Source organism: Lepus europaeus, chromosome 2 (assembly GCF_033115175.1).
Source record: "Lepus europaeus isolate LE1 chromosome 2, mLepTim1.pri, whole genome shotgun sequence".
Lineage (NCBI taxonomy): Eukaryota > Metazoa > Chordata > Mammalia > Lagomorpha > Leporidae > Lepus > Lepus europaeus.
Genome location: NC_084828.1, coordinates 172073525 through 172087540, shown reverse-complemented (window position 1 = coordinate 172087540; position 14016 = coordinate 172073525). Strand labels below are relative to the sequence as shown.

The 14016-nt window shown below is 40.2% G+C and overlaps 1 protein-coding gene across 17 annotated transcripts in view; it reads right to left on the bottom strand.

Moving 5' to 3' along the window:
* ARPP21 (cAMP regulated phosphoprotein 21) overlaps positions 1–13039 on the bottom strand; it is a 115421-nt gene extending 102382 nt beyond the window's left edge. For 15 of the 17 annotated variants that reach the window (XM_062179559.1, XM_062179560.1, XM_062179589.1 and 12 more), the window contains exons 1-7: positions 12911–13039; positions 11903–11944; positions 11158–11244; positions 7102–7246; positions 5717–5795; positions 4918–4977; positions 4077–4217 (exon numbers count right to left, since the gene is read on the bottom strand). In XM_062179559.1, the coding sequence (XP_062035543.1) occupies positions 4077–4217; positions 4918–4977; positions 5717–5795; positions 7102–7246; positions 11158–11244; positions 11903–11944; positions 12911–13039 (683 nt within the window). The remainder of the gene's footprint in view (positions 1–4076; positions 4218–4917; positions 4978–5716; positions 5796–7101; positions 7247–11157; positions 11245–11902; positions 11945–12910) is intronic. The other 2 variants (XM_062179626.1, XM_062179645.1) reach the window with 2 other exon arrangements.
* Positions 13040–14016: the final 977 nt, after the last annotated feature.

Below are 14016 nucleotides of genomic sequence, written 5' to 3'. Positions count from 1 at the left end.
CCTGGCTCCTGGCTTCGTATCAGCTCAGCTCTGGCCGTTGTGGCCAACTGGGGAGTGAACCAGCAGATGGGAGACCTCTCTCTCTCTCTCTCTCTCTCTCTCTCTCTCTCTCTGCCTCTGCCTCTCTTCCTCTCTCTGTGTAACTCTGACTTTCAAATAAATAAATAAATCTTTCAAAAAAAATAAAAAGAGAGTTAGCTTATTTAAGAAAATTATTCTTGGCGTTAGCCATCTGGACTTACTGGATCCCAGTCATGCTAATAATTGCCTCTCTGTAATTTCACAACAGAACATTTGTGTCTCATTTTCTTCTGAAAAAAAGAGGACTAAAAGTATTTATGTTGTGAATATATATTTAAGAGTAAATGAGGCCGGCGCCATGGCTCACTTGGCTAATCCTCCGCCTGTGGCGCCGGCACCCAGGGTTCTAGTCCCAGTTGGGGCACCGGATTCTGTCCCAGTTGCTCCTCTTCCAGGCCAGCTCTCTGCTGTGGCCCAGGAGGGCAGTGGAGGATGACCTAAGTGCTTGGGCCCTGCACCCACATGGGAGACCAGGAGGAGGTACATGGTTCCTGGCTTTGGATCGGTGCAGTGCGCCGACTGTAGCGGCCATTTGGGGGTGAACCAATGGAAGGAAGACCTTTCTCTCTGTCTCACTCTCTCTGTCTAACTCTGCCTGTCAAAAAAAAAAAAAAAAAAAAGAGTAAATGAAATAACACACATGAAACAAGAGATAAAATACCCTGTAGGTAATGCTCTAATAAGTAAGAGACGATATCATTTAACTGAGAAGTATGCCTGAGACAAATTCTTTCCATCATGAAAGGCAGATGGATTCTATCTGAGGACATTACAGAAAGGAGTAGAGGTCGGGGTAGCACATAGGTATAATTCTCACAGTGGGTCATTATGACCAAAGTGTTTTCTTCCCATGCAAACTTAACATTAAGCGAATTCTGTACTTTCTTGAATGAATTTATTCTGGGGAATAAATCCCAGCCAGTATTCAGCTGAAACAGTTAAACTTATTAACGCATCCCTATGAGAGGAGCACTTTATGTGCCAATAAATTTAAAATCAATATAAAGTTTTTTCTCTCCTTCAACCTCCTAGTTTATTTTTATGTCCTCAATTCACATTTTAATTCATTCCTCACCACATTTTTGTACATTTCTCCCAACCTACAATGCCACTTGGAGTACGAATTCGCATGTATTTGCACTGGAATAGCATACGACTATATTCTTTGAGAAGGCAGTCCCTGAACACAACACTCAAAGAGAGCAATATGAGAAATTCCCATCTCAGCCTTCTTCTTTAAGTAAATGAAAACATTTCAATCCTACACTATTTCTAGAATAACATGGCTTCCAATGTCCATCACTTGTCAATCATCCTGATAACAACTCTAAAATTTTCAAGAATCAGAGCAAAACCAAGCCACCTAGGGCTTAATTAGAATGTCCTGGTCAGAATGCTCCATTTTGTACTTGCACTCCAAAGAGCATGACAACATAATCTTAAAACCAAACATATAACTTCCTACAAAGCATTTCTCCCCTGTTGAAACTGCCAACAATGATTCAAATTCTGAAAACTGTAACTGGTTACCATTTGAAAAAGAACATTCAGTTGGTCCACTTTAATTCTTCTAAAAGACGCCAGCTACCTCTGAACCAACACTACGGCTTCCCTGCATCCCAAGAGCTGCACAGGGAGACGATGATCTGTGTCTAGAATGGAACACCAGGACGTGCCAGTTGCAGACTGAACACTGTGTATCTCTACTCTTAAGGAGATGCCTGGAAAGCTCATAACTTGTGGTCATCTGTCTTTTTTGATGAGGAATGACTTGACTCACAAAAGGTGGTGTGCAGAAGGAGAGAATGAGGCACACTCTGAGCCTTGGTCTTCTCTCTAACAGCCCCACCTGCGATAGGGGGCTGCCCACGCTCTGCACGCACTTCTCATGCTTCCTGAAGGTGTCACCGGGTGGGCTCTATTTTCAAATGGTCACAAAAAGAAAATGAAAACAGAGGGCTCTTCTTGAAGTGAATCCAATTCATATGATGCTCATGAGCCATAAAATAACAGTTTCTAAGGACAAAATATATCTTCTAGTGGTATGTGGGAACTTTCAGGAAACACAGGATTTAGAGAAAAGCCGCCTTTCTGAAATTGAGGACATGCACTTTACATGCTTTATCCAGCATGAGCACTTGTAATGTGGCTAGCCTGATGGAGGAACTAAGTGTTGAAGTTTGAAGTTCATTTAAATGCATTACCTTAAATTAGATTAAATTGTACACAGACACATATAGTTACCACATAAGACAACAAAGGCTTAGCACCATCATTCAAATCTACCAAGAGTGTTTCTACAATGCTTAATTTTTTCCCAAAAGTATTCTTTAGGGAACTGGATCTCAAATCTGTGTTCTTGACTATACAATTGCAAAGTCAGTGTGAAATAAAAATAAATCTATCATCCACTAGTTGAAACTGCATGAAACTTAATGTGTTTGACCTATGGACTTTTTTCTCCATGTTTGCTATGGCATTACAGAGAAAGAGGAAAGAAAAAAGAAAGCAATCAATTGTTTCCTTTTATTTTGCAATCAACATTTCCCTGCAGTTTGTTATCTGAAAGCCATAAGAAAAACCAGACTAGAGAATGGAAAACAAAAACACAACAATAATAACAAATAGGAGTATTTGATAGAGAGAGAACATGTACAGGATTAAAGAACAGTGACCTTTAATTCCCACCAGTGTTCAAAATAGCAGGCACATGCATCAACAATCAGATAAAGTGGAAAGATGATAAATTTTAAAATGTGTTTTGCCAGCAACCACAGGACCCAATAATCCTGACGTTTCGAGGGCCCTTACACGTTATCCACTTCAGTCTGTCCTGCAGATCTATGTAATTTGAAACCCAGAGAAGTGGAGCTCTCAGTGTCCCTGGGATAATAGCTAAGCTTGGGCCCAGCTCTCCCGGTCGGTGCTTACTCCACTCTGACTTGCCCACTGCCTCTGCTGAGCACAGAGTGATGCTCCAGTGGACAAAGAGCCTCATCTCCACCTCCACTTGTCCTGACCTCCGGTGAGCAGATAATGAAGACGATTTCAAACCACACTCCTCTGCTGACACAAAGGCTCCCTTCCCTGCTGGGGCATTCCTAAAGACCATGCAATTTACACAGTTTACCAAACACAGTGTGAAAAGGGGAAATTATAAAAGAGAACACTTACATGGGAATCATTGTTGAGTTTACGCTGCCCTGGGCTATAAAAGTAGTTCACACTATACTCAGATGATGTACGGGTTCAAGAGAGACAGCTCCAAGTTTTAAAGCAAATGACTACTGATGTCACTATGCTTTGGCGACTGAAGGGGATGACGAAAACATATTAAGATGAAGCACACATGCATTTGGAGGAAAAGAAAGAAGCCATCATCCTCGTTCTGGAGTTGAAACTCAGATACCGTCTAGCCCAGAACCCTCGCTCTACACACAAAAACTCTGTGATGGCAGATTTTAAATGGCTCCCTCCAAGTCACCCCTCAAGCAGTAGAGCTGGATTTTAGGCTCCAGGTTCAGAGGCCTTTTTTTCCTTTGACTTTTGTTTTGTTTTGATCTTACTCTAGAAACCACTATAGGACAGATGACTATAAACCAAAATAATAATAATGATAACAGTAATAAAAGACAAGTATCCTGCATATGTCATGATTGTTTAAGAATGTCCATTTTCAAATTGAGTCATATTTTGACAAAAAATTTCCCATGATCTTATACGCAGTTTCAAGGGGTACTGATGCAAGGCAGAAAATTCAGGAGCTATGCGAAAGACCAAGAAATAAATCTACTTTATTGTCTGAATTTTGCAAACTTTTCTGGTTCTCAGATAATCTTCTGTAGATAAATGCCATACAACTGCTGCTAAGAGCAAGAGTATAAATAACACTGCACATTTTAAATGTCATGTACTTTGAATTTTACACTGTGCTGTTATAAATGAATCCATAGGAGGAACAGAGAACGCTAAGTAAATACAGTCACAGGGCTTACATTCTGGTGCTGCTGGTCTTGTTGATGATAACTGATTTTCCTGTTTGATCCACGTTATGGTCCAATCCAAAGTAAGCTGCCACTCGATGGACAAGCATCCTCTGATACGATGACATCTGAGGGAACTTTTTGTAATGATTACTGGAACAGAGTCCAAGAGAAAGTGGAGTCAGCATTTTTATTTCTGGCCCACAGTAGGTCTCACAGGTGCACACATAAAACTGTTTCTCTTTCAAGCCTATCTTATTTCTGGCATTACTTAATGTCCTCACTTCCAGACAAATTTTCCACTTATTACCGATTTATTGATTATGCTGCAATAAGTATCTTTGTTTCCAAGTTACACATTTCTCCTGCCAGAGAAAACTTGATGCTTGTGGCAGAGTGTTCTATTTCAGTCCGCGGTTCCTTATCGACGGAGCCAGGCACAGGACAAACGATGTGACCCAATAGGTGACTGCAGATGCCTGTCTGGACATGTGTCATTACACGGTTCATGCCGAAAGCAGCACAATTATTTCAGGCATAACTGACTGCAGCCAGCTGGAGCCCATTAAAAAACTATAATAAAAATGAAAAGGGTCGCGCCCTGTTACAGCTACTCTATGCTGATCAGTGCCCCCCTGTTCACAGCCATTTTGTCAGGCATTTAACAAGCAGGAGCACACGTGGGCCAAACAACAATTCCCATCAGAGTACAGCTCCTCACTCCAATAACATCCCTAGTTTACAAATAAAGACACATATCATGTATCCCTAAATCATTTTGGAATGAATAATTTAACCAAAATACCAAACTAAGACCCACGATAAAATTAACAGGCATTGTAATTGAACATACTTGTTGTCACCAATGAAATCAATAATTTCCTGCTCCATTTTCAAAAGTATCATCCTGTCCCTGCAAAATAAATGTTAAAATGATATAGATTTATGTATTCTTCATCTTCAAAGATCTAAATAGCTCATTACTTGCATAGAAAAGGTCATTTAAATGTATATGACTACACACCTATACACAACTTCTCTATATAACACTCAGCCGATTACACACTACTTCTTTCTGTTTATTACTTCTTATCTCATTTGCCAAGTATTTTGTAATAGCTAAACTTTGTACTCTTAATGTAGATCATGACACGGCCATAAACCACATCAAATAAATAGTATAGTTTAAATTTATAGGAATCTAGAACAAAGCAGTGTGTAAGTATTTGCTGTGGATGGATATAGTAACTGCATAATGAGAAGCATAATGGGTTTATTTGATATTAATAATTTTCATTCTCTAGTTCCTCTGTGTGATCTGGAAAGCAGAGTCTGTAAGTTATAATGTATTGACTACCTAGATACTAAACTGACACAGTGTAGACGTGTAAGCCATTAACAGAACAGAGAAAATACAGGAGATAGTTTAAAAAAACAGGGAGGGAACCGACATTTGACAATTGTCCTCTCAAAAGTGTTTGGATTAATTTTTATATTTTACTTTTTGAAATCTCTACTTAGCAGAGTATTAAATCTTTGGCTATAATGTAAATGAAAATATGTGATCTCAAAAATTAAAAAAAAATGTAATAAACTTGATTGTAATATTCTACCTGACCTTCTAGAAGTAGGAGGCTTATATAACAGTTTACCTGGAATTATTCTTTAATGTGTTAATCAGAAATTCATGTAAGTCTATGCCTGTAGAATCCGTATATTCTTGACTGCAATCTGAAACAAAGAGCAAGATGGAGTTGTCAGGAATGGTGGTGGGAAGGCAGGGTGGAAAATGTCCCAGCCTTTCCCATTTCTCTCCTGCTCAGGAAAATTGTAGAAGCAGCTATTTGAACACATATTTATTTCAAGGCTAGAAACTCGGCAGTATCACACCAGGACAGAAATGTGGTTCAGAAGCTGACACCACTGAGGGACGCCTGACGGTGGACAGACCCGTGTCGTAGGAGGGAAGCGGGCACCCTCTGAGTGCAGGTGCAGGTGGAGTCAGACACTGCGTGCTCACCATGGGCGGTAAATCAGCCAGAGCACAGGTGGCACGTGACAGGCACTCCCGACCCACAGAGATGGCTCAGGAGCTGAGCTCCACGGTGAGGTTCTGTGCAAGACGGTCTAACTGCTAACCATTTCAGGACACACAAGGGCCCTAACTACTTCCCAGCTTTGCAAATCTCCTGACTTGTGGAAAGTTTACTTTCTAAAACCCTTTTAGGTGTCAATATACCTTGGTTTTCAGATGTTCAGAAGCAGAGACAACCGTTAGAAAGAGATAGGTAGGGCATGGTATCAGCAGTGGTTGTCATTGCCCATCCCCCGATTAGATAGATGCCCTAGTCTGCCAGTGATTAAAAAAAAAAAATTCTACTGCAAAGCTAATGAGTCATGGTGCTATTTTGGCTTAACTTGGTGTTGTTTAGTACACTATGTATGACAACAATTTGAAAGGTCCAGATCATGGATTTGTGGCCATATGAAGGAATGACTTTTTTGGGGAAAACTATTTATTGAAGTAAAAGTATGTTTTTTTGTCTTTTTTATTTAGTACAACGTTATATGATGCTATGTGGGTGCAGAGATAAAATTCATCTGCGCCAGGTGAAATCAGTCATTCATTTCATTGACATATACATCTGTGCTTTGGTGACCACATCACTTATTGATTAAGAATTCCTAATGTATCATTTCTATCCCCCAAACCGAATAAGCGGGTCTAATAAATTTGAATTAAAAGCAGGTTTATGTTTATTTGTAAAAGCTTCTCATGGAAAAAATTGGATACTCAAATTTAAACCACCACCCCCCAAAAAAGGTAAGTCTAAAAGTATTCTCTCTAGCTACCCAAATATTGACAACATGAACAGAAAGAAAATCAAGTCCACATTTTTTACATACACCTAAATACAAATGCAAAATTTTACGCAGCATTTGGTGGGAGGTCATTATGCATGTGAAGTCTGGGATATATACTGTGGCTACCTGTGTGCCTCAAATGAGTGAGTTAAGGAGATACTTTCACATTCACCTTTCGATAACATTCTGATCTTGGGCTTTTCAGAGGATTTATCTTTGTTTTTATCCTTTTCCTTTTCTCTTTCAGAGTCATCTTTCCTAGATTTATCCTCCTCTTGCAGGCTGGGGAAACTGGAAAGCTGTAAATGAATTGATTCCTGTTGGGGAAAAAATATAATAATTTAGGGCCAGATTTAATAATCTCTATCTGGTTTCCATTTTGCATAGAAGTTACTGAGTACAAGAAAATGAAAGCCAGGTGCAGATTTTTTCTTAAATGTTAAAAAATTAAACCTGTCAGAAAAATAATTGCCCTTTAAGGTGGATTAAACTTCAGAAGTCAATGGGAGGGCATGAGGAAAAACCTAGCATTAAAACTTTGCCTCATGAATATTAACTTTAACCAAGCTAAACTCCGGCAGATCACAACCCTATTTTCTCTACAGTTCTATTTTTAAACACCTAGGAAAATTTCTTTTATAAGTAAACTGGTATCACATTCACTCTCTTTAAAAAAAAAGCTTCTGCAGCTCTTTTCTATAATTCCTTCTAAGGAGAAATGAACACAAACACAGACAGACAGATATTATATTCCTAATTACAGACAGACCAGACATAAAGAACACCCCAACAGCCAATCTGCAATAAGAAGCCTATTTTAGAAACATGCCAACAATGATTTCTACTTGCAAGAAAAATAAAGCTATGTAGCTGTAGGAATATTAGATAAAGATTTTTATCATAACTAGTTACAAATCCCATTAGTAAACCTTCTGAACATGTGGTCATAACAAGCATTGCCTTTAGGAAAAGGTAGGAAGTAGAATTATATAAATTGCATGTAACTATTTAATATTATTACTTCAATAGCACTTAATCCTCTTCAAACTACAAGATCCTCTTCAACCAGTGCTTGGCCAATAGGTATCAGGGTTGGATCTATTTGTTTGCATTTATTTTGCACTAAAAACAGATTATTTTGTATGAATTCTCATATATTAGTCACTTAGTTGATACCATGTTCTCTGTTTTGAAGAAGAATAAGCCAAATCATGTTTTTAAAAATTTTTTTGAAAAAATTATGCTATGATTAAAACTATGACAAATTACCCAACATTAAGCCCACTTCTTCTTATGTAAGACATCACATGTTGGGAAAGCTGGCTTCCACAAGTGACATTAAAATTTATGATGCAAGAAAAAAACATTCCCAGTGACTAATGGTGTCTTTCACTGAGACTGAACTAATGCTCCCTCTACATGTGACTGAACTGAAGTGCTTCCTTAGACTGTGGCTGATCTAGAACTCTCCCTGGCCCTTGGTTAAACTGGCTACTCTCACAAGCACAAAACAAAAGCCTGCCTAAGACAAGTTTCTTTCTTGGGAAGGGCTTCATTGTGGACTTCTGGCTGGAACCAAACACTACGATGCTTGGGAGGACATAATACAGAGGTGAACTACACACATTGGGGTTTCTGTCTTCCACACATTTACCCTAGGGATGGACAGCTATAAAATATGTAAAATGCAGTGGGATTTGTTATTGAACTTTTCTCTCATGCTTTGGAACAGAAACTCTTAAGCTGCAAAGGTTCAGGCCAGTTCTAAGGTTATGATTTGCTTCTACCAGCTAAGCAAACTGAGGGAACAGTTCTGGCTCAGAGAACATGGCTGGGCTTGGGGGAGGGGGTGTGGAGAATCAGTGGGTCAGTTGGTCAAAAGGGGAAACTGAGGGTACTCGGACCATGAAAGAGGTCTCATTGCTTCTTCAAAACCGACTGAATCATCCAGCCTCTGGAAGTTTGAATCTAAAAATCACAGAGGCTTGAGAATATATTACAAATGCAAAAGCAATGGCTGACCAACATCCACCACAAAAAAAAATGTACAAACTGACGCCATGTGTTGACAGATACTATACTTGAGAAAAAAAAAATGGTTTGTGCATAAGTTTACATTACGCTGTTGAAAGAACACACAAAAGTGCTATAGAGTTGGTAGAAAACAATCTGTCATTTTTTAATATTTTTATTGATATACTCAATAATAAAATACAAGTTTAATAAATACATCGGTACAGGATAAGGTTATATCCAACAACAATAAAAGAATGATTCAAATTGCAGTAGTACACTGGTTGGTAAATAGTATAACATTAGAAAAGCAAAATTCCTTTAACTTAAGGACAGACTAAACCATCAGGTATGGGTCCGAGATCAAGTAATACAGGTAGCAAGAGATTTTCCCACACAGGAAAATGAAGGCAGTTTTCCAAATACTGTGAACAAAGTATACACACATTGGGTTTAGCGATACAATCCATACATTGTATACTTCTACCAGCGTTCTCTGGGGTTCCACCCACACATTTTGTAAGTGCCAGTGGTACCTAATGAAGGCATTGCATATAAACTCACAGGTCTGCTTCTTTATTCTCTACCAAAAGTAGCACAACCACTTGCTTGTATGTGTGTCTGGGTATTTGCTATCCGCGCCCTGCTCCCACCCCTCTTCAGCTAGTGGAAGAGAAGTTTGCAGGCTCTAAATCTCTCCTACAAAGCTGGTCTTGGTCTCTGAGCTTGGAACCAGCAGGAACAAAGCACCGTTTACATCTTATTTCTCTGCACCAATTGTATGGATAAACTAGACTTAGGTCCAGGATGGGCACTATGATACAGACGATCTCTTAGCAATCTTTCCTCCTGGTACCTTGTCAAATGGGACCGAAAGCAGATTAGGTCTCCAAAGGCTGCGCCCCTCTGCCTGGCACTAGGAGTGGGGGACAATGGAGGCGTTACTTCTCCCAGGGTCTGTCACTCTGCAGAGTTCACGCATTTCATGGGCAGTACATTACAAGCCATCAATCCACATGGAATAATACAAGCCATGATATTCACATTATTCTCCCTCTTCAATCTCCATTAGGGATAGAAGCACAAATAAAATGCAGAAGAAAAGCCACACATTTCTCAGAGCTCAAGGAAAATAAAGCATGTGGTAGAAAACATAGTATTGGCTACTGAAAGACAGCCTGCCCGTGCCTTATGACATTAGTGGCATGGTAAGGAAATGGATCCAGAAAAAAAAATACTCTTAGGACAAAATCTATAAGGAATTTATTTTTGGTCCTTGTAAAGAAAGTGCTCTCAATGCTCTCTGTATTCATGAAGAGAATTTAGAATATTTCAATTAAACTAAAAAGAGACCAGCAGAAACAAAACCAAACAAAAATAATGTCTTAGTCGATTTCTCCCTCCCCTGGGCTCAGATAGATTATTTTATTTTTGCCTTGACTGCTCTCAGCCTCTGAAAAAAATAAGCAAATTTCAGCAGCAAGACTATCTTTATAAGAGCTAATGCCATGCCTAAAAGGCAAACAAAGATAAATATGAATTGAAGTTTCCCATTTTCTCAGACAAGAATTTCATTGCAATTTAAACTTTTGGTCTCATAATTCTGCTGTAAGGAGCAAACAGAAAGGTAAGGATATGTAGCAGTATATTAATAATGTTAACTTAAATTCACCATCAGCTCAGATTCATTTGGGATACTGTTTGCAATATTGAAAAATCTCCATCAAAGGCCATTAAAAAATAGTTCTCCAAAATCCAATGCACCTCATTCACTATTCCCTAAGTTTCCCATGAGCCAACAGTTGGGTTTCTTATAGGCAAGTGCATCTGGGGGAGCTGAGAGGTAAGCCATCTCCAGCGAGGAAGGAGATAGAAGATTTAAGACTATATTTGGTTCAGCCTTATCAAGAGAGCCTTTGAGGAAACTCAGCACTACCGTGCTTACTTTTTTACTTAAGTTTTAATCTAAATTCTTTTGAATTCCTTTTCACTGGCAGTTTTCAGAGGGTCTGGAAAAAAAACAAATGTAATACTTGGTGACAAACTGTTAAACTATTTTAGAACGTCTCACAAACATGGGTTGAAGCCAGAAAATCCTTTCTTTCTCCAGTTGCATTTTTTTCTCCCCCAAAATGCTGTATAATTCCGGGTGAACAGTCATGCACACCAAGGCAGATCCCGCACATGCAGCTGAACATAAAGACAGGGGTTATACCTGGTCCTGCAGTCCTTCACCTCCTGGCCTGGCTGACTCCTCACACACCGCAAGGCTACGAGTCAGTTTCCCTTTGCCCGCTCCTGACTGGGAGGGAGGGAAGAAAGGGAGAGGAGAAGCAATAAAGAAAACAAACAGAGCACCTCCTCGGACCGACTGACCACCTCCACATTCACGTGACTGCCCCAAATCAGATCTTCAAAGCCAAGCGTCAGCGCTGCCTACATTGGCTCGAAGCATCGGAACACTATGTTAACAGGGATGCAGGTGAATTTAAGCAACACCCAGGTAACTGTGCCCATTGCACTGATACACACAAAAAATAAATTGGTGCCATTTCATGAGAATGTACAGAGGCAAAAAAAAATGACAAAAAATTAATTTGCTGCAAAGGTTGACAATGTGCATTAAACAGAAGTACCTGCTTACTGCAAGCAGAAATCAATGGGTGAGACCAATTTTACTTAAAATCAAACTAAAATGAGCAGCTAAAAAGCACGGACAAATCTTCAAGTGTGAAAACAGGATCAAACATATAGACTTGCAATTAGGTACGCAAACCCTAAAATGCTTTAATTCCAAACACAATGGAGTGAGAAAGATACATGTGAAAACAATGCCATCTGAGGCAAGGCAGCACCGTGCAACTGGGATCTGTCACAAAATCCTCACAAAACCATCTGAACTGTTGGCAAACCTTTGAACTCTGATGTGAAATATGCAGTTTTATGGTCATGAACCTTACCTTGGATTTTCTTCTTTCTTGGTTCTGAGCCGCCAGCCGCCTCTGAATGTGAGACACAAAATAAAACAGTCAGCCAAAGACCATGGAGGTTAGGGGAGAAAGAAAAAGAGAGAGAGAGAGATGTAGATGATAGATAGATAGATAGATAGATAGATAGATGATGGATAGATAAACAATGTCACCACTGTCTAAAGTCCAGAAATCAGCACAGCGATACGGTATTATAATCGCTAGGGACCGCTTCCCCAGACATTGGACAACGTAAGTGTTAGTGTGGCCACTTGTAGAGGGTGAAAACCAGACTTGAAGCTGCATGGCTCTTAGGCGGTCATCTGCCTTTGCTAATCAGGGCACAGAAGGAGAGCTAACACGTTCGTAGCTCAAAGAAAGCCCACACCTGCAGCCTATTTGTAGGTACAGCTTGTTTTCTCTCACTAAATCTCTTTCACTTGTCAATCCTGGCGTATTTACTCCTAACGCATTTTCACTTCCTGCTGTCATTCCAGCTGACCGCCATGTCTTCTGGTGTTTTCTCTCTCTCTGGCTGTGAATTCTAGGGTTGAGGCTTTTTTGCCAGCAGACTATGAACTTTCTCATGCCCATGCAGGTCAACGGACTTATGTCTCTGATGTTTCTTAGTTGACTGTGAACTGGGGCCTCATTTTTCCATAGGATAACAAACCCATTTTTAAAACTCATCCAGCCTAAAGCCCTCACTTAGACCCGAAGAGGGTCTAGGAATTGGTTCTAGCATGCTGTGTGAAAATCCATCAGTTAAATACGTTCCCTGGGTACTTTTCATTGCAAAAAGGCATTTTAGAACCCAATTCTGTCAGGGTGGGGGATGTTGAAAAAACGGGAAAGGAGAGGATCAGCATTTTGTGGTTGTCTAAGCACGCTGCCAAACTCTCCAGAAAAGAAACACATCACTGAAGTAGTTTGGAAATAAAGGACCAGAACCGCAGCGGGACGCGGGGGGACGCGGGGGACGCGGGCTCTCCAGCTCACCTGCAGTTCCAGCTTCTCCTCCTCATCCAGACTTTCCGACTTAACGATGCCATTCTCCGGGGCAGCCGTCTCCGGCTCCGTCCCTCCTTCCTCCACTCTCGCCTGATTCAGGTCTCCTCGCTCAGACATCCTCCCAGACGTAAATTAAATTAACAAGGTTTTATGACCTAGAAGGTGAAGACATCAGAAAATAACATTAGTGCAGGCGAAATACTGACTATTATCCCTGAGAGATTTCAGTTCTCCCTTTACATCTGAATTCAAATGAGCAACTCAGGCATTCCTGCTTAGTTCATAGAGAAGCAGAATCAAACAAGATGGGATCAAGTATTTAAGGCACATCCAAGAGGCAGGTGTGGTCACCCTGTCCACACCTTCACATTCACTTGTGACTTCACCTTGCCTTCCAGATGGATCAACAAATCTTAAGTGGAAACAGAAGACTCCCACACAAATACCAGTCCCCGTGCCCCACCACTAAGTGGAAGAAGAAGATAAAAAGAATATTTTTCCAACTTTTGAACAGATGATTCTCTGCTTCTGAATCAGGAGGTGGTATTGATGTTCTGTAGTAGCTCTAAGATGACTCAAAATTATTTGCAAACTTCAGCATTCCCTAGGTATGAGAAATGCCATCCACTCTACAAGGGGGCAAATATCAGTCAAAGAGGTAATAACTCAGTCTCAATGTAGGACCTAAATCTGGTAATAAACCTTGCAGGGTCAATGTTTCCAGGCTGCAAACTGACAGCTACATTATTAAAAGCATAAGCCCCTTTCCCAAGCTTGTGTCAGTTGCGGGTGCTGCAAGATCCCGCGGAAGGAAGTCTTTGGCAGGCAGCTCTAATGAAGCTATCGCAACTGCACCCGCTCCCGCACGCTCACAATAGACTGCAACACAGACTGGAAATGGCTTTTCAAAGTTAAAGCCTGTTATTATTTTTTTTCTCCCTACCTCCATAAAACCCCTGACACTTCCCCTTCTGATGTGCTGTCAAATGAGGCTCATGAATAATTTAGCATTTACTTCCTTCACATTTCTTTTAGGCTGCAAGAAGAAGGAAAAAAAAAAGGAGGAAGGGACGAAGGAAGAAATAAAGGAAAGA